Genomic DNA, 20,964 nt, shown 5'->3' with positions numbered 1-20,964 from the left:
CCCAATATCTACTAGTCATATCAGGCTCCCCATAGCCATCCCCCTCCCCCCACCCAAAACGTCGACCACGATAAAGTCTATCCACCCTCCTAGAAGCCATCATCGACTGATGGATCCTCAAGGACGACGATTTGCTGGCCGTCGGTCGAAAAGCCGGTCGCGACCCACGCACCGGCTCTGAGGAGGAACTTTCTGACGACGCTACGGCCGAAACGGGCAACAACGTTGATAGGATCATCCACGCTAGGAACACCTTGGAACTGCAAGTTGACGATGCCATTGACGACCTTGTAGGCGATGGTACAGATGACGCCTTCGATCTTAATCTTCTCAGCATGGAGCCTGTTCTCCGGCTTGATGGTCGCGTACGGCCCGATGGCGCGGGCCTCGAGGATTCCACGCTCGTCAAGGTCTTGACCAGTGGTGCGTGCATTCAAATCCGCGCCAGCAGGGCCGTCGGCTTGAAGTTTTTGCGCGAAGCTGTCGGTGGAGACTATCAAGCACCGAGCATGCCCGCATGTAGGCTCGGGAGTTAGCCTAGCTCCAAGACCGGCATGGGTTCCACCTCGATGTACTGTACTACTTACGTTCTCCGCGAGACTCGATAGCCATGAGCTCGCCGGGGTTGACGGGCATGCCGTAGGCAAGGAAGGACGCCGGTAGCTGCGCCGAGCAGAATAGGAGTTCAACGAGAACTTGGCCACGCATTTTGGGAGAGAGAGGATCGTGGAGGAAGGAAGTGCCGATGAAGTGGGTAAGGTGGATTGAGTAGAGGACGAAGGCTTATGTATGACAGATACCGAAGCTGGATCTGAAGCAACCAGAATCCAGCTGCCACTACGCCGCCTTTTATAAGCACACGGCTCTTTAGGTCTGCCCGTCTTCGATAACCCTCACGTGGTGTGCTCCCACCATGGCATGATATGAATTTTTAGCTTTTATCGCGGGCCTTTACCTCGCATGCTGAGATCCACATCAAATTTCCCAGGCCACGATGGAAAGCCCCTCTATCATGCGAACTGACCATGCAGAGAGGCTGTGGGCTGATACAAACTCTCCCACTTCTCCTTTTATGGTACTCTAGTAAGAAATCGCAGAAGACTTTGATTAATGCGAGTAGACACGCGAGGTAGCCGACGATACAGTGGGGACTTGAATAATTCGGAGCCGATTCAAACCGGCCGTGGACACTGCGCGGGAGAGAGATCTAAGAGGTTGAGGATTCTAAAACTCTCTCTGTATGGCCTACTCGTCGATATCCATACGTTACGTCCACCAGAAACGATAAACAATCTACGAGTAAGATGTCTCGTATACTCTCGTATACTACTAGAGAAGAGCCTCGCCCGTAGGTCAGATGTGTTCTGAGTGATGTAAGTTAGGGGTGGGGCTTATCTATATTAAGCATACTGGGGTAGTAGATCTTATAATATTATACCATTATCGTCCGAAGTGGGTTAAGTGGTCTAAGTACCGATGACTAGTATAAGCTTTACAACTAAACTTAATTCTAGAGAACTAGCAATCGCTGCCGTAACGGTCGGCTCCTTCCGAAAAGCTTTCGGGTCGCTTAGCAGGCCGAGTAAAGCTTAAAGTAAACTTTAAAGTAATAAGAGGTAGGTCTTTCGACATCACGTTTCTATCTACGCCGAACGACTGCGATGTTAACCTGTATCTTACCGATTTTCTTCGTATGTCTACTTTCTAGCGTTCTATTTTCTAGTGCTGACTCTGCTGGTCAGCCCGTTCGCGCCGCCTTCCCGTAAGGCTTCTTTTCCCTCGAGGCTCTCTCACCCCTATAGGGCTTTCTCCTATACGGGCTTTCGGCCCTTAAAGACACCTTAAAGCCAAACGGCCCTTTTTTTCAGCGTTCTTAACAGATGGGTTAACTCGGTGTTAACAAACGGTGCTTCCCCTGGCATGCCCTCGTGTTGAATACGATTTATCTTGAATCGTCATTGGCGTCTGTCCGCGTGGACCCAGTATCAAGTGTCGTATTTTGACGGTCTAGACAGTACTGTGGTACTTGTCATGCCATGTTATGTCATGCTTAACTAGCGTCTCTATGTCAGGTGTATGTCAGAAGTAAGAAGGAGCTAGATAGGAGTATGTACTCTCTATATGAGAACTCGCGCTGTACTATATTCTAATAAAATCGATCGGTGCTTTCTATGCCATGTCTATGGTATGGAAAGAAATATACAAAGATAGATAGATAAGTGTCGGCGTCAGCGTGAATCAATACAGGTTGCAGATAGTAAGCGGAATAGGTTTACCATCGTTCATTATTCGGGGTCGTACGACTGATGCCTTTAAGTTATCATCGAGTCATACAGCCGCTCAGAACGTACGATGGAAACCGAGGCGTTAAACCGGAGGGTTATCTAGAGCTTGGGTATAAATTAGTACGGACGGCCGTCCTCGTTCTTCTCTCCATCGAACAGACAGCAACTCGTTCTATCTTACCAATCTTTCCTTCCAGACCAAGTCTACGCAAGCTTCCAGCTCCTCAAAGACATACCAATTCCGTCAAAATGCAGCTCACCAACATCGTTCTGGTTGCTCTGACCGTGTTCTCGAGGTATGCTCTACCCCAAACCCTACAGTCATATCTACCTCTCATGTTTATCGTAACGTTGCTAACTCTTACAAACGTACTTTTCTAGTTCCGCCTTTGCCGACCCTCATCGCAATCTTAGCTGCAACTACTTGGGCAAGTACGACTGGCAGCTGACCAAGGCTACGTGCGAAGAAAACTTCAAGAGCATGGTACGTGCTTCCTAGCAGCTTAAGACGACGTCGACCTCAGGCATCTAACGATCAATTTAGGCCAACTACGATCAGGCGTCTGGCTGGGTACGTGGCGAGACTCTCTCAATAACGCCCCCTCCTAAAAGAGCAAACCCTAACTCCTCCCCCCCTTATAGCAAAAGAAAAGCATGGACACTAATAATTTCTACTACACAGTGTGTTACCAACAGCCACCAGCGCATCGACGGCGACCGTTGGGAGAACGACTGTGCATCCATTGCTTGCCGTGGCTGGAGCCAGTACTACGATAGGGACACGGGCGATAGCAAGTATCGTTACCAGGACTGCAACCGTAAGAGTATCAAGGGGATTGCTCATGACTAGTGTTGCGGCACAGCGTTCACGGGGCTAGGAAACTACAGGATGAGGGAAGCAGTGGGGTGAAGCCGCTCGGCGTGAAAAGGACCCACGGAAGTTTTGTGACTTCCGTGACGCTGAGACTTTTGCTCTGCTCGAAGATTATTAATCTGCCTCAGCATGGCCCCCACCTCAGATTGTATGCACTCTCCTACATGTATATGAACCACACTCGTTAGATAGCGTTGACCATCGTGGCCAACTTCCCTGGTTTACTCCAGCAATAGAATTTGTACTCTATTGGTAACACGGCCTTCGCACACACAGTGCTGGAACTGCAGGGTAATCGTCAGCCATCATTTCCTCGGCAACTGGTTCCGGCGATTGTCCAGCGTCTGCCGACTCTGCGGGTTGTGCATCTGTATTGCATGGGTCCGGCTCTAGACTGTTGTCTGTTATTGCTTTATGAGAACGGGATCTGCAAGGGCTACCAAAGAAATGCCAGAGCCGGATCTCTGGATGTACAACTTTTCAGATGTGGGACTGCGCGGACCGCAGGTGAATGCATGATTTTGAACAAAGCACGTTCCCTAAATGCTGAATCACTTCAACTACCTAAATCATCGAGGAAAGCGCCAGCAAGGCAATGCGGGTTCATGTGTTTACATCCAAATCGAGGTCTTGGTGAGCTTTGGGGTGTTATATTTTCGGCGAGATTTAGCGGCCCAGTACGAACATCGCGGTCTAGGATTGTCGCTGTGTTGCCTCATTGGTAGTATAAGAATAGAATCCCCGTAGCACCGAATAGTGTTTCAGATGTATTCTTTTCACCGGTGGCTTTCACTTCTTGGGAGATATGTTGCGAATAGAATTTGGGGGCGGTTCTGCGTGAAACTATCGATGTTTTCGATTCCAGGGTGCCCTGTCGGCTTACCTGCAGCTACACGAATTTGACCTATAGGGCCCCTGCAAATTTTGAGGCTGAGAATCTTCAAAGACTTATTATAGGTAAGTTCGTATTAAGCGCCAGTGGATACCCCGTGCTGCCTGCGCTCGTATCTCACAAGTGTCGTGTCTGCCGCACTTGCCGCCTTGATTGAATGTAAGCGATAACATATGCATGGGGGCCAAAGAATTTGATGCATGATTCTTCTCAGCCTTACCCCAAAATTTTCCCGTAGTAATGGCTGAAGAAAAGTCACTATCTGTTGTTTCTAAAATCAGGGAGGCTGCATGGATAAGAACAGTGGGGCTTTACAGATTGCTCGCAAATAAAAAGTAGCCATTCTCGAAGACTCCAAAGTCTCACCTGTTAGCAAGTAGCCCACGATTTGATCGTCACACCTCCTGGGTCACCATGAACTCAGTTATTGCGCAGCAAGCAGTGGATCCCACGTCGGCTTTTGACGTGTACTGCGGAGTCTGGACAAACTGGTCTCGTGGAATAGTCCTTGGTGCGACGCTCACTTTGAGTCGCAACGATGGAAATCTCCTCATCGCGTTCCTTGCATTCTTCGTAACTGTCGTCGGCACCCAACTATGGAGGATTTTCTGCTTCGCATTTCACTCCCTATTTTCATCCGAGAGTCCAAAAGACGGGCTCCATCACCAACGGCAAGCCCTTCTCCGAAACTCAGGAACAGCCGCAGCAGGTCTATTTACAATGGTTCAGCTTCTGTGGGCGTGGCGCCAGACTGCTAAAGACTTATACCGGCGCATCCTACCGATCTTGACTGGCACGGCCTTGTTCGCATGTGCATTTGCAGTTGCAAGCGGCTTTTCTTCCCGAGTCTCCACATCCGCCGGCAATGAAGTTCTGCTTTCGGGCACCAGTTGCAGAGCACTAAACGATTCGAGCGGGTTGACGACCATGGAAAGAGAGACACTGAAGTTTCCATTCTACTCGAAAACCATTGCTGCGGCCTCGAACTATGCGCAGCAATGCTACTCTACCAACGCCACTACTGGATCACTGGAATGCAGCGTTTACATAAAAAAACACCTGGGTACCTCCTCGATACGAAACGCCAGTTGCCCCTTCCAACCAGGCGCCTGTCGTAGCGAAAATTCCTCTCTTCTTCTCGATACTGGCCTGCTGGACAGCAACGATGATTTCGGACTGAACGCTCCTCCTGACCAACGTTTTCAATACCGGCGCCGGTTACATTGCGCGCCGTTGGCCACTGAGGGTCTGACAAGCCAGCACAACATCTCATCAGACAGGTCTTACACCCGATACCACTTCGGCCGCATGACATCCCGCGAAATCACTGGCAACTACACATACGAGTACTCCAACGACGCAATCTGGGAGTCCAAGCAACTCCAGGACACCCACCGCGTAAAAGATTACAGCATCGGGTACGCGACCTCCCCCCCTCTCCCCCTCCCCTTCATCCCCACAAACCCCCAGCTTACACTCCCAACCACTAGCATCCTCGCTTCCTCCTTCAGCAACAGCAGCCTCGAACCCAAATCCGACTTCATCCCCACCCCCTCCATCGCCCAGGCCAACGCCGAACTCATCCTCTTCTTCCTCTCCGCCAACTCCATCATCTTCGCGGAAAACACGACAGACGAATGGTACCGCGCCACCCACGTCGCCGGCCGCAAGTACCTCAACGCCAACCCCAACGCCACCGTCCCCGTCTACGCTCAGGACGAACCCGCCTCCCCGCTCGCCTGCGTCCAGCAGGAGCAGCTGTGCTTCCCGAGCTTACCTGCGGACCAGCGCTGCACGCCGCTCGCGGCGCGGAACGCTGTGTACGAGAGTGCGGGAGCGCTCTTGCTCGGGGATGGTAGCAGCAGCACGTCGGCGGCGAAGGCGGAGGCGGCAGACCGCCTGCAATGGGTCATCGCGACGGCGTTCACGGCGCTGCAGCTGGAGTCAATCGTGCACACGCTCGGCACCCGCTCGCTGCTGTCGCGGTTCAGCCTGTATTCGAACGTCCAGGCGCCGCTGCCGGACGACCAGTGGCAGCGCGAGGTCGAGCTGTGGCACGACACCGTCCTCGCGTTCATGCAGGAGAGCTTCGTCGCGGCGGCAAGGGGGCAGTCGGATGATCCGAGGATGGATAAGCTGTTTATGGAGCCGGATAGCGCGGAGGCGAAGAGTATCTGCAGGAATCAGGTCAGTATTCTATCTATCTATCCCCCATTCCCTTTTCCCTTAACTCACAAGGGGGAAAAAAAAAGAAAATCCGCAGCACAGCCTACGTCTCCTTCTCCCTCCTCGGCCTCGCCCTCATCCTCGCCCTCGGCGCGCTCATCATCGTCGTCGCCGCGACACTCGAGCCGCTCGTCGGCTGTGTTCAGCGGCGGTGGGGGAAAGCAAGGGGTCAATACGCCCGCCTCGAATGGACCGCCACCGAGACGCTGCAGCTGCAGCGGCTGGCGCACGAAGAGCTCGGCTTCGGCGGTGCTTGGACGGGCGCGGCGGAGACGGTGCCCGTCACGGCTCCGGGGGAGCTGTTGGCGATGCTGGATGTGAGGGACTTGGAGCATCCGAGATTGCTGGGGAAGGAGGGGGCGGGGCTTTGTGAGGAGTCTGAGAAGGTGGGGGATCAGCAGGGAGGTGGGGAGGTGGTGAGCGGGGCGAAGCAGGGGGTTGATGGTGAGGCGGAATTGCGGGTTACCGTGCAGCATACGCAGGGCTCCTCGTTTTCGGGGGGGTCTGAGGAGACGTTGGGGAGGGATGAGAGTGTTTCGCCGACTGAAGTCGTGACGAGAGAGGCGTAGCCGCCTCATCAAGATTCAAATTTGAGAATATTGGACATTAGCTTTAAATGCATGGTTTTGTCTTGAAAGGTTATACGTGGTACAAGAGGAAATAGGCATTCAATCTACTAATATAACGTCCGCCGTGCTAAAGCACGCTAGACTAGAACTACGCAGAAGCGTGTGGAATCTCATTTCCCCTTCCAGCATTGGTCCAGCATCTCCCTGATCTTCAACGTCTTGACTTCTGGAAACTTATCGTTTAGCGCACCTTCACGGTCCAGCGCCATGAACCCCTGGACCGTCCACTGCCCAAATGCAGACATTGTCTCCTGCAGCTCACTCTTTGGGAAGTAAATATAGAGACTCTCCATCCCCGGCAGCTCAGTAACTTCGCCACGTTGTAGCTTCTCCATATCATCGTACTTGACGTCGAACTTCTTGCCTGCGGAAAGCAATCATTGTTAGTGTGTATTTAACTTCCACATGCCTCTCGTCCTTGCCTCGTAATCTGCTTTAGTTGTCATAGAAATAGTTCGGAACTTACCCCTCGCCTCCTCTGCCATCTTCAAAAAGTCATTGAGCTTGACTGTATCGCCAACGATCCTCATCTCCTCATCCCATCTTGGTAGATCCAGCGACTTCACGACGAATTGCGCAACGTCGAAGCTGTAAGTGAATGTCATTTGAGCTTCCCCATCTCCCGGCAGCGCAGCCGCCGCGTTGATCATGTCAATTGGCCACGAGTTTGGAGGCAGATACGTCTTGATGTGTGGTGCGCCAAAGTAATCCATGAATGTGCCTATAGTGAAGCGTGTCCACTCAAGTGAAGTCGTTGTCCTCAGGAGCTCGACAGATTCGACTCGATTCTTGATGACTGGAAGATGCAGCCAGTTCCTGAAGTTTGGAAATTTGTTAGACCTATTGGGGGTAGGAAACAGAGACAGAGATTCTACCGATCAAGCTGCGAAATGGCAAAGTCACTAGTGACGAACCGTTTCGGCGATTCGGCTGCATCAGCAGCACGGATAAGGTTCAGCTGGGATGTACACTCGGACGCATCGTTGAGAGACAGTGCTGAGATGACGGTATGGATGCTGTGTTCCTCAAGGGCGTCGCGCATGCTCTCGACGTTATTATAGTCGACCTGCACCGCGATAGCATTTCCAACAGACTTGAAATCTGAGGGTGCCTGGGTATCTATTCGTTAGACTCGTTTCTGCTATCCGTCATCCGGGGAGAGACCTGCCTTTCGAGAGAGCACAAAGATCTTATGTGGTGAATCTTGGAAGGCCTCGACGATGGCACGGCCCAAGGCGCCGGTGCCTCCTGCAATAGCAACATTGACCATCTTGAGATATTGAAATGATGAAAGCCAAGGGGATGTGTAGAATATGTGGTGCCGATACTTTCTGCTGGAAGACTTCGCCTGTACTCAAGTAAGGTAATCTCGTCGAAGCTTGAATTTATATTTGAAGCATAGGAACACGATATTTATATTCGATTCCTCGTCATTAACTCGGGTGCTACATTTATCCGCAATAATTGTTAAGCAGGACACGGGAATATTCGGATTCCGACCGGAAAGGAATATTTGCCGAAGAAGGCTCCGTAACACGGACGCTTCCACGCTCCCGCCCAATGAGATGCACCAAAAAGAGGCACCTCGAATGAGTCTAATACCGTGTCCACGCATCAAGGGAGCACGGAAAACAAAGTATCCGAACTCCACCGATAAAACTCGTCCGGCGAACAGTCTTAACTACAATCTTCGGCTAGTTTTGAAAAGGTTCCGGAACCCGCCCACCGCTGAAGCTTGCTCAATGAAAAAAAAAGACAGCTTTTTCTTTATCAGAAAGATCCTCAAAGGGGGGACTGACTGTCTTCAAACAATCCTTCACCCCTGTTTCTTCAAAGCTGGACAGGGCTGTAAGACGTCCCTCCAATCGATTGATGAACTTCTTTTATGGGTATGGAATATCGAGATCCTCTAAAAGTGGTGGTGTTTGTCGCTGTACAAGCTCAGACTTGGCCTTTGAGTCTGTTGAACCAAGATATCCAGATTTCTTCTTGGTAGAAAGGCGGGCATTCTCAAGGAAAGAGATACCTTCCAGGCAGGGCTAGAACATTCGAAGATTTGAGGAGCCGCAAGCAATGCCTAGCTGGCCAGCACCGTTATCCACGAAATCTTTCACCGACTGATGTATGAAGTTCACTGTTTTCGGGTTGCCGTGCGATACTTGTGCAAGCCCCCGGGTGAGATCCAACACCACGTTCACCAATAGCTCGTCATCAGCGTAAGCTCAGGTGGTGATCCCCTGACTTTTCGTCGAACGTGGGCAAAAAGCTATCGTCCGGACGAGAATGTGAAATTAAAAATTCTACATACACGTCCGGACGATGGCTTCAGCTACCCATGACGTGAGAAAGAAAAAAAAAGGTCCACGCGGGCCATCACCTGCGAGAGGGGACTGTACAGCTTTTGGTGTTGCTGCCTTCAAATTCAAACAACAGTATGCCTGTCCAAGCTACGTAGCGCGAGTCTGCGCCCTATTTAAAGACATGACTTCTTTCCGTGGTGTTGCCCACTCTTTCCTTCCGAGTTTCCAAGCTACTACTAATCGTTTTCACGAGGCCCCCATCCTTCCAACTATGCATGATGGATCAAATAAGTCCTGAACACCGCTGAAGCGTCAGCAGTGGAAGAACCAGCTCTGCATACTTGGATTGGCGGTTGCCCTTGCGTCGGAATGAATCCGGCGAAGCCAGCAGCTTCATGGAATTCAACTTCGACGATGACACAACGCACGGCTTTCCGCGGAACAGCCTCGCGCTTACTTCTTTGCGTCCAGCATCGAGATCACTGTCCTCCTACCATGCTCTCGAGCAAGAATCTGATTCTAGCACTACCACCCCGCAGCCACACTTTGGAGAAGTCCACGATATCACATCCCAAGACCCGCTCGTCGGCAATACAAACAAGAAGTCTGAGCAAGATGGTGCACATGCGCCGCGTCCCAAGCGTTTTTTCCAAGACTAGTGGTTCTGGGAGATGCTCGGTGCTCTGCTAAGCATTGGCTGCATGGGTGCTGTCGTTATACTAGGGTTGTAAATCGACGGTTTGTCACTCGCAGACTGGACCTTCGTCATGGCACCAAGTACTGTTATTTCAACGTTAATTACAGTCACCAAGACGTCGATGTTGCTATCAGTAGCCGAGGGACTCAGCCAGCTCAAGTGCATTTATTTTTTGACCAAGAAAAGACCTCTCAGTGAGCTCGAGGCATTTGATGAGGCTAGCCGCGGTCCTTGGGGATCAATTATAATCTTCTGGAAGATCAAAACAAGATCACTACTTGCACTATCCGGCGCTTTTCTGACCGTTACAGCTGTGGCAACGAGGCCATTTGCACAGCAGATAATCTCGATTGAAACCCGTACAGTTCCACGTGCTGGGGCCAATGCCTCAACTCTAATCACCAATAGATTAGAAGGTCCTGAGCATGCCCGCTACCCCATTTTCAGTCGTAAGTAAAAATGTTCAGGGGGAACTTAGGCCAATGGCACAGTTCAACTAACTATGTCCTTCCTTGTGACAGACACAGATCCAGATGTACAGACCGCAGTATACAGTGGCCTGCTCAAGCCTGGCCACCCGTTCGAATACAATTGTGTCTCAGGACATTTCGCCTGGCCCGAAGTTTATTCCCTCGGTTTCTGCAGCATATGCATCGAAATTCACGTTCTTATGCAATCATTGCTGGAAATAAGGGTGAGACGAAGTTTGTGAGAGATTGAGACAGGCCTCAGTGGTGCCATTCACCGGTGGTATCTTGTTGTATTGTGTGCTCCCAATCAGCTTACGTCCGTGTCTTGCTTTCTAAGGATATTTCCTTGTCTCTTTTGGTTTTTGTATCTGTACCATAATCTTCTCAATTAACATCATTTCAAATGGTGCATCGGTTCTTTCGTAACTCGGTGACGACTACCGGAAGTATTTAATGACTTTCCCTTCCAAGACTACCTGAGTGCCTTCACATGCGCTTCACAGACGCCCTTCACTGCCCGCGTAGTCGGCGGCTTGTCAGCTCGCTCGTTTCCGCAAGAGATTCGATATCGGCTCTCACGTTTTGCGCGTATTCGCCCAATCCCCAGAGATGGATCTCGTTGATCCAGTTCACACATTCCTCAACACCTTCGACAAGGTCAAGATTGCCGCGATCAACCTTTTTAATATCCGTTCCCATCCATTCGCCGTGTGTTGCAACTCGAGGCGCCGCGAGGTATACCTCCCATTTGTGGCCACAAATGATCATTCCGTAGTGTCGAATAGCCGCATCGTCAGCCGTAGACCACTTGACACCTCCAATTTCAGTCTCCTTTTTCATCCTTTCGCGAAGGTGGTACCGGTTAAACTGGCTGATTGTAGCTGCGGAAGCCATCCGATTGACAGCTTTCTGCACGGCCGAGCTATCCCAGGGGTCCTGTTCGAATGCTACACTCAAGTACGGAAGAATGGCGCGGTCTCGATAGAGACATGTATAGTAGCTGGCAACTGACTTCCAAGTACCCTTGAAAGCTTGTAGTGATAGCCAATAGGCGATGTCAGTAAACAGTTTGAAGTCGCAGGGTTTTGTATCGTCGTCTTCCGCCAGGATGGGCGGGGTGAACCAATCTAAAAACGACTCGATAAGCTCCTCGTCCTTCCGCTCCGCCATGAATAGGCCAGTCTTCTTCCGGTCACGGTTCATTACGTCTTGTCGAAACAAGAACGTGATGGCTATGTTTATCCAGCGCCGTTTGCTGTACCGCCACAATCGCCCTGTTTTATACTCCGCCTCAAGTCTCTCATTGAATGCAGGGCCTCCGTCAAAAAATTGGTCGATCTCGGGGCTGAGCAACTTCTGGTAATGCGCTACCTTTCCAGACTCGGGGGCGATTTTTGTTTGGAAATGATAGAATGGGTTTTCGTTTATTTCGCCAGGGATGCACCAAATCATCTTCACTCCACGCGGGCGAAGGGCCGTAATCTCGTAGTCTTCGTCATCGCAATCTGCGGACTTAATGGTGGTGCTGACATAATCCGTCGTCGCACCGTCCTGGGTGTCGGATCTCGAGGCAGTTCTGACTGCAGACCAAAGCCGGTCTGTTTGTGAGGGTGCGGAGTCGGGAATCGCAGAGTCGACGTTGGTGGCGGTGCTGCTTTGCGCCTGCTGTTCTTGCTGCTCCATGGCTGCTGCGATGGATCTTTCGCAAGCCGCACCTGTGCGAACACAGAATTATGTGGCGTTGCAGCTTTGCCTGTGCTGAAATTCAACGGAACGAAGGATGGGCCGCGTAGCCGAATTGATACAGCTACGTGGACTAAGCAGATTTATGTTTTCAACAGGGTCCACAGTAGTCCCTTGGTCTCGGAAGATAGGGATAATCAATACATATGGGCAGTAGAAGCCATCATCCGGACGTGAGCGTGTAATTATTAATTGTACATTCGCGTCCAGATAATTTCTTCAACTACCCATGACATGAGCCAATGTAAAATTATGTGCGTATGATATGCAAGAAGAATTCGTGTTAGCATTCGGTTTTACTTAGTCAATAAACACAGTGTCGAAGCGAGACCCTTTTCCCTCTAGACAACTTAAAACCTGACACAGAAAATTGTCTTTACAAAAATAAAATGAATATAGTGTAAAGGAATTCTTCTCTGCAAGTAAAGAAGACTTATATTATCTCACAGGTGCGCTCCTCAATATCTTCTCCGCGCTCCCACATGTCAATAACTTCACCATTCATGATACCATCAACATAACACTCCCCAACAAGCTTCCAACTTTTCCTGAACTGCCTCAGTACAAAAGGGACAGTAGAGCCAAAAGGAATAAAAATCGCGTCGCCTTCTCGCGAAGCTGCTGGGCCGAGTCCAAAACCTCCCCTGCGGGTAACGAAAAAGCACCTCGACTGGCAAACAGATGCAGCCTGTTCCAAAAAGAATAAGGACGCCTTCTCTTCGCTTTTATACTTGTTGGTAGCCACCTTCTTTGCGTCCTGTCCTCTGACAAAAATTCCATGTACTCCTCTTTCATTAACGCGTCTCTGAAGGCATCTGAGTGACGCCTCCAAGTCACCGTTCCACACCAAGGGGCTTGACTGGCCGCGTGAGAACCACAGATAGTTATCTGCAGTCAGGGTTCTCTGGTACGCTTCCCAGAAATACAGTGTCGAGGAAGCCTTTCGCGAAAGCCCGGCGAGCTCGGAGATATCATCCCAGATGGATGCAACCGGATTAACGCTGAACGTATTGTGATAGTCGTCAGGGTCGTCGGAATCTTCGTCGTCGTGGAATACTTTCGGGATCGTCTTCGGTAAACTTTTCAGGCGACTGAATGTTGTACTGGTAGGTAGTAGAAAGTGCCTCATCCTCATTGCGTCAGACCGATAGTGGATTTCGTCGAACAGTAGCCCGCGAATGGTCAAAGTCCGGCCATGGAGTTGCATTTCCGGTCGGGTCGTCCCACCAGATCCGTAGCGATTGTCCAATCCAAGGATGGTTTGTGTCATGTAGTCATGCGAATCCCATCGTGGTACCCATGTGGGGAAGGCTTTCAGCTTTTCAGAACCTGGAACTGGGTGTTGAACCGCAGAGAGCAGTTTGAGAGGCTCAGATCCCAGTATCAGCTTAGTCGCGATCTCGAAAGCAACTTCTTTGCTTGATTTGGTGTAGTCTGGCTGCACTATTGTGTCTGGGGGTTTGTATTGGCGTGCAGATGGATGACTCAAGAGCGCAAACACCTTATCGCGAGCATCTGTGGCTTTGCTTTTTCGTGCTCGGATAAGCACCTCCAGGAAGTCAAGCGCAGAGCCTTCATGCCAGAAGTCTCGAGTCATCAGGTCGATCCTGCTGGGGTACATTTTGATGCTGTTTCTGATCGTAGGGCCTTGCGCTTTGAGGAATGCGGAAGTGAAGACAACCATCTCCCACGGTATTATCAGCTTGAAATAATACACCTTCACCCTGGAAGCCAGGCCAACTTCTTGCAAGACCCAAACGCGGCCATGCCACTGGTTCGACAGGAGGTCTGCAAGGCCCTGTCCTGGCAGACCAACGAGGCGTTTCCGGATGCCCTTGAGTGGCACGGGACTGTTGGCGAAAAACGATGGCGGGGGATTTGGATACAGCGGGATCTTTTCAATCGGCTCATACGCACTTTGTATGTCGTTCATGAGTTGCGCACCGAATTGAGCTCTTATGTTGGCATCCTGGTACTTCTTTCTGCGTAGCCGGAAGTCGGCAGGACTCATGCATACGATGACTTGATCGGCCTTCGCATATATTGAGCCCATGATAGCCACCTGTTGACCGCGCTCCACTCTGTCTTTCTGGTTGATGCAGATTGCATCAATCCACACCCGGCTAAGTTCGTGATCATCCAGGAGCGAGCGAATCCTTGCAGTCCAGAGAGCCTCGAACGTTTTCGTTGTCGTCTTGAAGTGCCGACCGTTCAGTTGAATTTTTATCGATCTCATTTGGCTGCCTCCCCAGGCATAGGAAATTGCTTTATACGGAGGTAAATCATCAAGATCAACGTGTATCAGCTGTGCAGAGAGGTTTGAGTGCCACCGTCCCCTCTCTAGCTCCAGAAGCCTCATTTGGTTTTTCTTCAGCGGTGTGTATACGAACCTGTCCTCCATTACGTTTTGCAGAGATATTTTGCCTGTGGGCTCTCTGGTTTCATTTTAAAGATAGTTCCAGCAAAGGAAAACTCATTTAACAACCCTTTTCCATATTTCAGCATGCTCTTGCGCCAGGCAGCAATATGCAAATGTTGAATGCGGAGATAAGCAGCGTAAGCGAAGCTCAATCTGGGTTCGCCGACATGCATAGCTGCGGGGCGAAGACGTGTCACCATAAGTACATCATACAGTCTGCATGCATATCACGCCATGCATCTTTCCCCCACTTCATTCGCTTCTCAATTTGTTGAGACGGGGCAAACTCATCGTGGATGGACAGGATACCATGCATCGCCGCAAAATCGGGAACGGATCCTCCTCCGTGCAGATCAGTCAGCAAACCACTCATTCGATCGCATGTCAGACCATGCTCTCGATCACATACATCAATTCACCATCACATGAAGACCAGTGGCTAGATGTATGTTCATTGAATTTCAATGGGCTTTTCTTCATTTAGTCTTTTCAAAACAGGAACAAGACAGAGACAGAGGCGCGAAAAAAGCACAAAAGCTTTTTCACATGGAAATCCCGGACTAAGTTCCGAATACTTTTTGCAAGTAACGATAAACGGCCGTATGTAACAAGCGGATGCAGGCTGCTGTAGGGAGCATAGAGACAACTTAGTTATACAAGTATCATAGACACATGTCTTATGTATGTACACCCGCTTACGGCTTCACAACTCAACCACAAACCTCGAGAGACTACTACATTAAATCCAACAACCCCATCCTTATCTTACCTAGAGCATCCCAAACCCCATCCACAATCGTACTACTCCTCCTCGCTGTCCCATTCACCGTCTGCAACGCACCAGTCACACGCGCAACCACGCCGCCATCCGCAACGACAAAGTCGCTTTGCAACACCTTCTGGCGCCGCGAGCTGCTGGCCGAGACCCCACAATTCGCCGTAGCTATTGGTATCAACCTCCTCGTCATCCTCCTGTCTGTTTGGTGGCTTTAGTCTTTGGGCTTTTATCTCAGGGAGTGTGTGTGAATGGGGGCGGCCAGCTTACGATGTGGCCAGCACCGCGCTACCGTACGCGAAGGACGTGACGGTGGAAGACGCTGCAGTTGTTGTAGCAGAAGGACTCGATTCCATCGTACACGGCGCGATGCAGATGCGGGCGTGCTTGATGTCATGCACGTTGACGACCTGCTGCTGGGCACCGTTCGCATCCTGCGCAGCCTCCTCCGTCTTTCTGACATTACGGTCAATCGCTCGCGCGCCGTCTCCGCTGAGCATTGGAAGTGCGGATCCCGTCGCGCCGGGTCTGTAGGGAGGCGGCGGAGCTGTTGACTTGTAGGAGATCTCGTCTTGCTGGGGTTAGACGGACGCGTGTGCGGCGGGGCGTACGGGGCGATATTATTCTCCGCACTAAACATTCTGTTGCAGTATATCCACTCCCAGCCGACACCGGCTACCGCCCGGAGGTCAAGTGTGGTGAGGGTGGTAATATAACCCCCTCCAGCAACGCGGACTCAAGGGCAGACGTTAGTCCTTTTTGTTCCGTGAGACACATTCTCGTTCAAGCTAGCAATATCGTCGTTCTTACTGGCGATCTTCTTGCTCGTGTCGTCGAAAACAGCAGGCGAGGAGGTTCCCGTGCCATTCGCAGCAGGATTTCCGCGCGTTACATAGCAGCCGTCGGTGTTAATGCTTGGTGATATCGATGCCGTCGATAACAATGAGCCGGTCGATCAGACCGCGAACCGCATTGGCGGCCTCCAGGCACGTCAGCTGTGGGATCGACCTTGACGGGCAGTGAATTGTCCGAGGACCTCTGGAGCAGGTACACATCGTTCTTGGACACTTCCGGGGCAGGCGCCTTGCATCTCAAATCAATACAATCAATTACCCCTATCAAATCTCCACCACATAAAGCCCATGGCTAGATACAAGGCTGGCATTCAATCCATCTTCCCCATCCAAGCCTCACACTCGCTATACACATTCGCAAACCCGTGAAACTCGACAATCCTCCTGTAAACCCCCTCATCCACCAACCTCGCCGCCTGCATCGCGCCCGCGATCCAAAAATCCATCTGGCTCGGCCGCCACTCGCGCATCGGCCCAAACAGCCCCTCGTTCTCCCTCGCCATCAACACCTTCGCCACCTCCCTCATCTCCTCCTCCGCCCCCTTCCACACCTCCTCCTCCTTCTCCAGCAATTCCTCCAGCCGCTGCCCCCCGAGCGCCGCTTCCCGCGTCCGCCGGAAGTACTCCTGCGAGCGTGGCGAGAGGATAGACAGCTCGCGCGGCGGGATGGAGATGCGGATGGCGGGGCCGACGGCGGCGCGGGCGCGGGATTGGATTGATGGGTCGTAGGGGAGGAGGGGTGGGGTTGGGTAGGTGGAGTCGAGGAAGGAGGCGATGGGGGTCGAGTCCATGAGGTGTGTTTTGGTTGGTATGTGGTAGATGGCCGGGACGGTGTATGCGGGGCCGGAGGGGTTGGGGGGAATGCCGCTGAGGAAGCGTGACAGGTTAGGAGAGGGGAGGCGCGTGGAGGCGAAGGGACGAAAAAAAGCGGAAGAAGGCAAAAAGTGACTTACAGTTCTTTTAGCGTGGGCTCGATGTCTGGGAATTCGAGGAAGATGGTTTTGTAAGGGACTTTTTTGTAGTTGAGCAGGAGGCGGATGCGCCAGACAGTGGGAGAGATGCAGATATTTTTGGTAGAGGCTAAGTCATATAAAACGATCTTGGGTTTGCGTTGGGCGGGCATGATGTACTATACTCTGATGGGGTCTTTATTGAGAAGGTAAGGTGCGATTATAGTTTCTGACCGGCCCCCGCAGGGTCACAGAGAAACACCACGCTTTAACTCTTCGGGTATAGCTTATGATATGACGTCAGCATTCTAAATTCTTAAATTAAGTCCTGTCGTTCTTTTACTTCCCCTTCTTCCCCAGCTAACTTCAAAATGCTAGTAAGTGTCGTCCCAACTTGGAGCGATACTCGTTCCTGGTGATCGTTGGTACCATGGCTCAAAAGTTCGAAGAACTTCTAATATCAATGATGCCAGTAGCAGGAAGTTCTTCTAGGTATGATACCAACCAGAAAGACCGCCGCATTTCTCTCCTCGTAACCAAGAAACTTATGGAGAAGTGGCTGAAAGCAATGAGGCATTATTTGGCCCCTTCTTTATCTCTTTTTTTTCTCTTTCTATTTATTCTCCATGTATTAGCCGTTTGCATGTATCAACCCTCCATTCTATTCCATCCCAATTCCTTTTATCGCAAATCAACAAACAACAAATGTGCCCACCGCAATGATCTCAAAGCAGCCCAATGCACCAACGCCAAATCCAACCACACCCCTCCCTACTCAACAACCCTGACAACCACACCCCCCAACATCTCCAAAAACCTCTCCATATCCCTCTCCCCCAGCCTGACCAACACCTCCCAATCCTCCTCCCCACCCCTCGTGCCCCCCCTCCGCGGCATCACATTGACGCCCCCCTCCCCCTCACACCACGGCTTCCGCACACACGCCGCCTTCACTCCCTGCTGCTGTTCCGCACCAGCCACCCCGGGAATGCTCCACTCCACATCCGCCCCGAACCCAACCCAGCTCGTCACAAACACCCCCGTCTCCCGCAAATCCATCTTCGCCCCCAGCGTCGCAAGCAGCTGCCGCGGATCATCCAAGCCGCTCCACGCCTCGACCCTGTGCTGCACGAAATCCCCGTCGACGGCGCTGATGGCCCGGCGGATGGCTAGCGCGGCGCGCGCGAGCGCGGTGACGGACGTCGTCGTGCTCGCTTTCGCGACGCGCGTACGGGAGGTGGTTGAGTCGATGTGCTCGCCGATGGTGGTGGTGGTGGTCGTTGTGGTGCGCGTTAGCGTGATGGTGGTGGTTTCCGTGGCAGCGTTGGCGTCGGCGGCATCGTCGCCGAGCAGGAGTAGCTCGGCCATGGGCATGGTGGCGAAGGCGAAGACGACGGCGTTGCCGGGGTAGGTGGGCGCGATGAGTGGGGAGGCTTTCGGCTTGGCGCGGGCGTCGACGGGGGTGCAGAAGCGGGTGAGGAGGTCGTGCGGGTTGGAGTCCTCGTTCTGGGTGTTGTCTTGTTGGTGTAGCAGACGTGGCGCCCGGGCGCGCATGGTGGCGGTCCAGATGAGTGCGCTGAGCACGTCGTGCGTCGAGACGAAGGCGCCTGGTGCCGCGGTGGCTTGCAGTTCCGCCATGACGGCAGCCTTGAGGGAAGTGATGGTCGCAGCGCGGATGGTCAGGATGCGGGCGCTGGGGTTGCCGGCGCTGATACTGGCATCCTTGCTGCTGGTTACTGGAGGTTCGGGGTCCGGGAGCTCGAATTCGGGGACGGTCGGCGTCGACTGTAGGCCGGCCGCAGCGTTTGCGCCTTGGCTTCCGCGAGCGTTGTTGCTAACCATGTAGTTGTTGTCATCGCGGGCGCCAGCAGCGGCACCAACCCGCCTCCCCTCCTCCGCCGCCATCGTCTCCGCACCAGGCCGCAAACACCTCGCCAGCTCCTCCACAACCAACTGGCCCCCAACCCCATCAACAGCCGGATGCGCATCCATAACCGCAAGCAGCAACCCGCCCGGAATGAAGTTCGCCTGCACGCGCAGCGCCGGCAACCCCGTATCGACCACCACCCCCTCATCCCTCATCATCAACTGCCTGCAATCCAGGACCTTCGGCGGCATCCCCCTCGCCGCCAGCCTCGCATACGGCGTGAAATCGCTCCAAACCTTCGCCGAGAAGACGCCACAGCCACCGCCCTCGACCATGACGGCGTCGAGCGGCGGCACCGTGTAGCGGATCTCGAGCCTCTTCTTGTCCTCCTCCTTCATCGCCGGCCCCCATCCGTCATATCCCACGGGCACCACGGTCCCGCCCAGCCACGGCCAGCGCGCCAACGTCTTCTGCACGGCGAGGCGGAGCGCGATCGTCGCGGCGGAGACGGTCGACTGGCGTTGGTCGGGCATGGGGAAGCAGAAGATGCGCGGCGTGTTCTTGCGGACTTGGACTTGGTCGAGCGGGCCGAGCGGGAGGATGCGGCGCTGCAGGTACGCGTCGTGGCAGAGCGGGGTGAGTGCGGTTTCGAGGGTGACGGCGCCGAGGTCGTTGTCGTTGCGCGGTGGGGAGGAGGATTCCGCCGCGCTGCTAGTGGTGTTGCGGTTGTCTTCTTCTGCGTGTTTGCGCATGGATTTGAGGACGTCGATGACGGTGGTCATCGTGGCTTTGCTTCGGGTCGGCTTGGTCGGGCTTGTGGGTGAAGTGTTGCTCGGGCTGGTCGGGGTCCGCGACGGCTTGGTCGCAGTGGTAGATTGTTTTCGACAACTTCTTTTGGCCGGGGTGGTAGGCAGTCGAAGATGGTGCGGTGGTTAGGAGGAGAAGCTGCGAAAAGGGTGGTTTATGTACATACGACGGGGAAGTGAATGAGAGTGCAGTGATGTCGCGCACGCGCGAGGGTGTCGCCCAGGCGACTAACACGTGCACTCTCGGAATATCAATAACACACTGTCCGGCCCCGTACACTCACAAGTTAACACTTTAGAGACAATGAGGACACTCGCTGTCACTCGAGGCACGTTCTGACAGCTGACCGCGCGAATCAGGCATGGGGCTGACAGAGGCAAAGAGGCAGAGAAGCCAACGATTGCAGTTACCACCGTGATTCCCAACCCAGCTGAGTATGTCGAACTCCACCTTCCTGAATATAATTGACTCACCTTATCTATTACTTGTGAATGCTCATAGAGTCTATTGATATTACTTGTCCTTTACACCACTATCTCCAAGGTGTGAGAAGTCTGTTCAGAATTCTCGGATTCTCCATTAAACAGCTTGAAAAGCATGATGAATCCAAGCCTCTCGGCAAGCAATCATGAAGTATGGTGCATGTAGAACTACGGTTGCTTGGGAGATACCGACCGTGGGATTTTTACTGATGCAATATAATCTTTAAAATTACTCTAAATGGCAAGAACTATGAACGGGAGCATTGCTTGATGAAAGTTAAATAGTCACTCAGTCAATATTATCTCAACACCTTCTGCTGAGATGTTGAGTTTGCTGCGCTAAGAGGAACACCTACCCACCCAAGGAAAAAAGCAAACTGAATACCTGAGATAGTCCTATGAGAAAGAAAAAAAATAGGAAACGCTAATGGCTTTGGACAAAGCATTTGAATACCTGTCAATACCACAATACAAAGAGCCAACAGCGCGGGAGCTTGACATTCTCATTTTCAGCCGCTTCTACGTATCACGTATCGAAACAAGCTTAAATTTATTATTCTGTACCCAATCGCGGAACGCGATGTCCACGTCAGTTACCTGAAGTGTTCATTTCATATACTACTTAAACGTGACCGACATTTCCACCACCCGGCCGATATGTTCTTCCATGATGGCCGGAATGCTTTCACCACTT

General features: G+C 52.2%; 7 protein-coding genes across 7 annotated transcripts; 2 read left to right on the top strand and 5 right to left on the bottom strand.

Annotated features, from left to right (window-relative positions):
• Positions 1 to 89: 89 nt before the first annotated feature.
• Positions 90 to 708, bottom strand: LTHEOB_10438 (uncharacterized protein; the record flags this gene model as incomplete). The annotated part of the gene is made up of 2 exons (XM_035507083.1): positions 90 to 493; positions 588 to 708. 2 exons carry the CDS (start codon positions 706 to 708, stop codon positions 90 to 92), a joined length of 525 nt encoding a protein of 174 aa, XP_035367975.1.
• A 1,826-nt stretch (positions 709 to 2,534) lies between these two features.
• Positions 2,535 to 3,135, top strand: LTHEOB_10437 (uncharacterized protein; the record flags this gene model as incomplete). Its single annotated transcript, XM_035507082.1, has 4 exons — positions 2,535 to 2,581; positions 2,667 to 2,769; positions 2,830 to 2,856; positions 2,968 to 3,135. The coding sequence occupies 4 exons, from the start codon at positions 2,535 to 2,537 to the stop codon at positions 3,133 to 3,135; spliced, it is 345 nt and encodes a 114-aa protein (XP_035367974.1).
• A 2,224-nt stretch (positions 3,136 to 5,359) lies between these two features.
• LTHEOB_10436 (uncharacterized protein) lies at positions 5,360 to 6,846 on the top strand (the record flags this gene model as incomplete). The annotated part of the gene is made up of 2 exons (XM_035507081.1): positions 5,360 to 6,238; positions 6,304 to 6,846. 2 exons carry the CDS (start codon positions 5,360 to 5,362, stop codon positions 6,844 to 6,846), a joined length of 1,422 nt encoding a protein of 473 aa, XP_035367973.1.
• Positions 6,847 to 7,016: 170 nt separating this feature from the next.
• On the bottom strand, positions 7,017 to 8,176 carry LTHEOB_10435 (Phenylcoumaran benzylic ether reductase PCBER like atypical a SDR; the record flags this gene model as incomplete). Its single annotated transcript, XM_035507080.1, has 4 exons — positions 7,017 to 7,270; positions 7,373 to 7,722; positions 7,821 to 8,017; positions 8,090 to 8,176. 4 exons carry the CDS (start codon positions 8,174 to 8,176, stop codon positions 7,017 to 7,019), a joined length of 888 nt encoding a protein of 295 aa, XP_035367972.1.
• A 2,707-nt stretch (positions 8,177 to 10,883) lies between these two features.
• Positions 10,884 to 14,352, bottom strand: LTHEOB_10434 (uncharacterized protein; the record flags this gene model as incomplete). Its single annotated transcript, XM_035507079.1, has 3 exons — positions 10,884 to 12,088; positions 12,564 to 12,664; positions 12,941 to 14,352. 3 exons carry the CDS (start codon positions 14,350 to 14,352, stop codon positions 10,884 to 10,886), a joined length of 2,718 nt encoding a protein of 905 aa, XP_035367971.1.
• Positions 14,353 to 15,336: 984 nt separating this feature from the next.
• LTHEOB_10433 (Glutathione S-transferase) lies at positions 15,337 to 16,955 on the bottom strand (the record flags this gene model as incomplete). Its single annotated transcript, XM_035507078.1, has 4 exons — positions 15,337 to 15,511; positions 15,581 to 15,881; positions 16,279 to 16,400; positions 16,573 to 16,955. The coding sequence occupies 4 exons, from the start codon at positions 16,953 to 16,955 to the stop codon at positions 15,337 to 15,339; spliced, it is 981 nt and encodes a 326-aa protein (XP_035367970.1).
• Positions 16,956 to 17,885: 930 nt separating this feature from the next.
• Positions 17,886 to 19,763, bottom strand: LTHEOB_10432 (Trichothecene 3-o-acetyltransferase; the record flags this gene model as incomplete). Its single annotated transcript, XM_035507077.1, has 1 exon — positions 17,886 to 19,763. The coding sequence occupies one exon, from the start codon at positions 19,761 to 19,763 to the stop codon at positions 17,886 to 17,888; it is 1,878 nt and encodes a 625-aa protein (XP_035367969.1).
• Positions 19,764 to 20,964: the final 1,201 nt, after the last annotated feature.

This window comes from Lasiodiplodia theobromae (assembly GCF_012971845.1).
Source record: "Lasiodiplodia theobromae strain AM2As chromosome Unknown scaffold_38, whole genome shotgun sequence".
NCBI classification, from domain to species: domain Eukaryota; kingdom Fungi; phylum Ascomycota; class Dothideomycetes; order Botryosphaeriales; family Botryosphaeriaceae; genus Lasiodiplodia; species Lasiodiplodia theobromae.
Note: the sequence above shows the minus strand (reverse complement) of the source record. Positions and strands in the feature narration are given on the sequence as shown.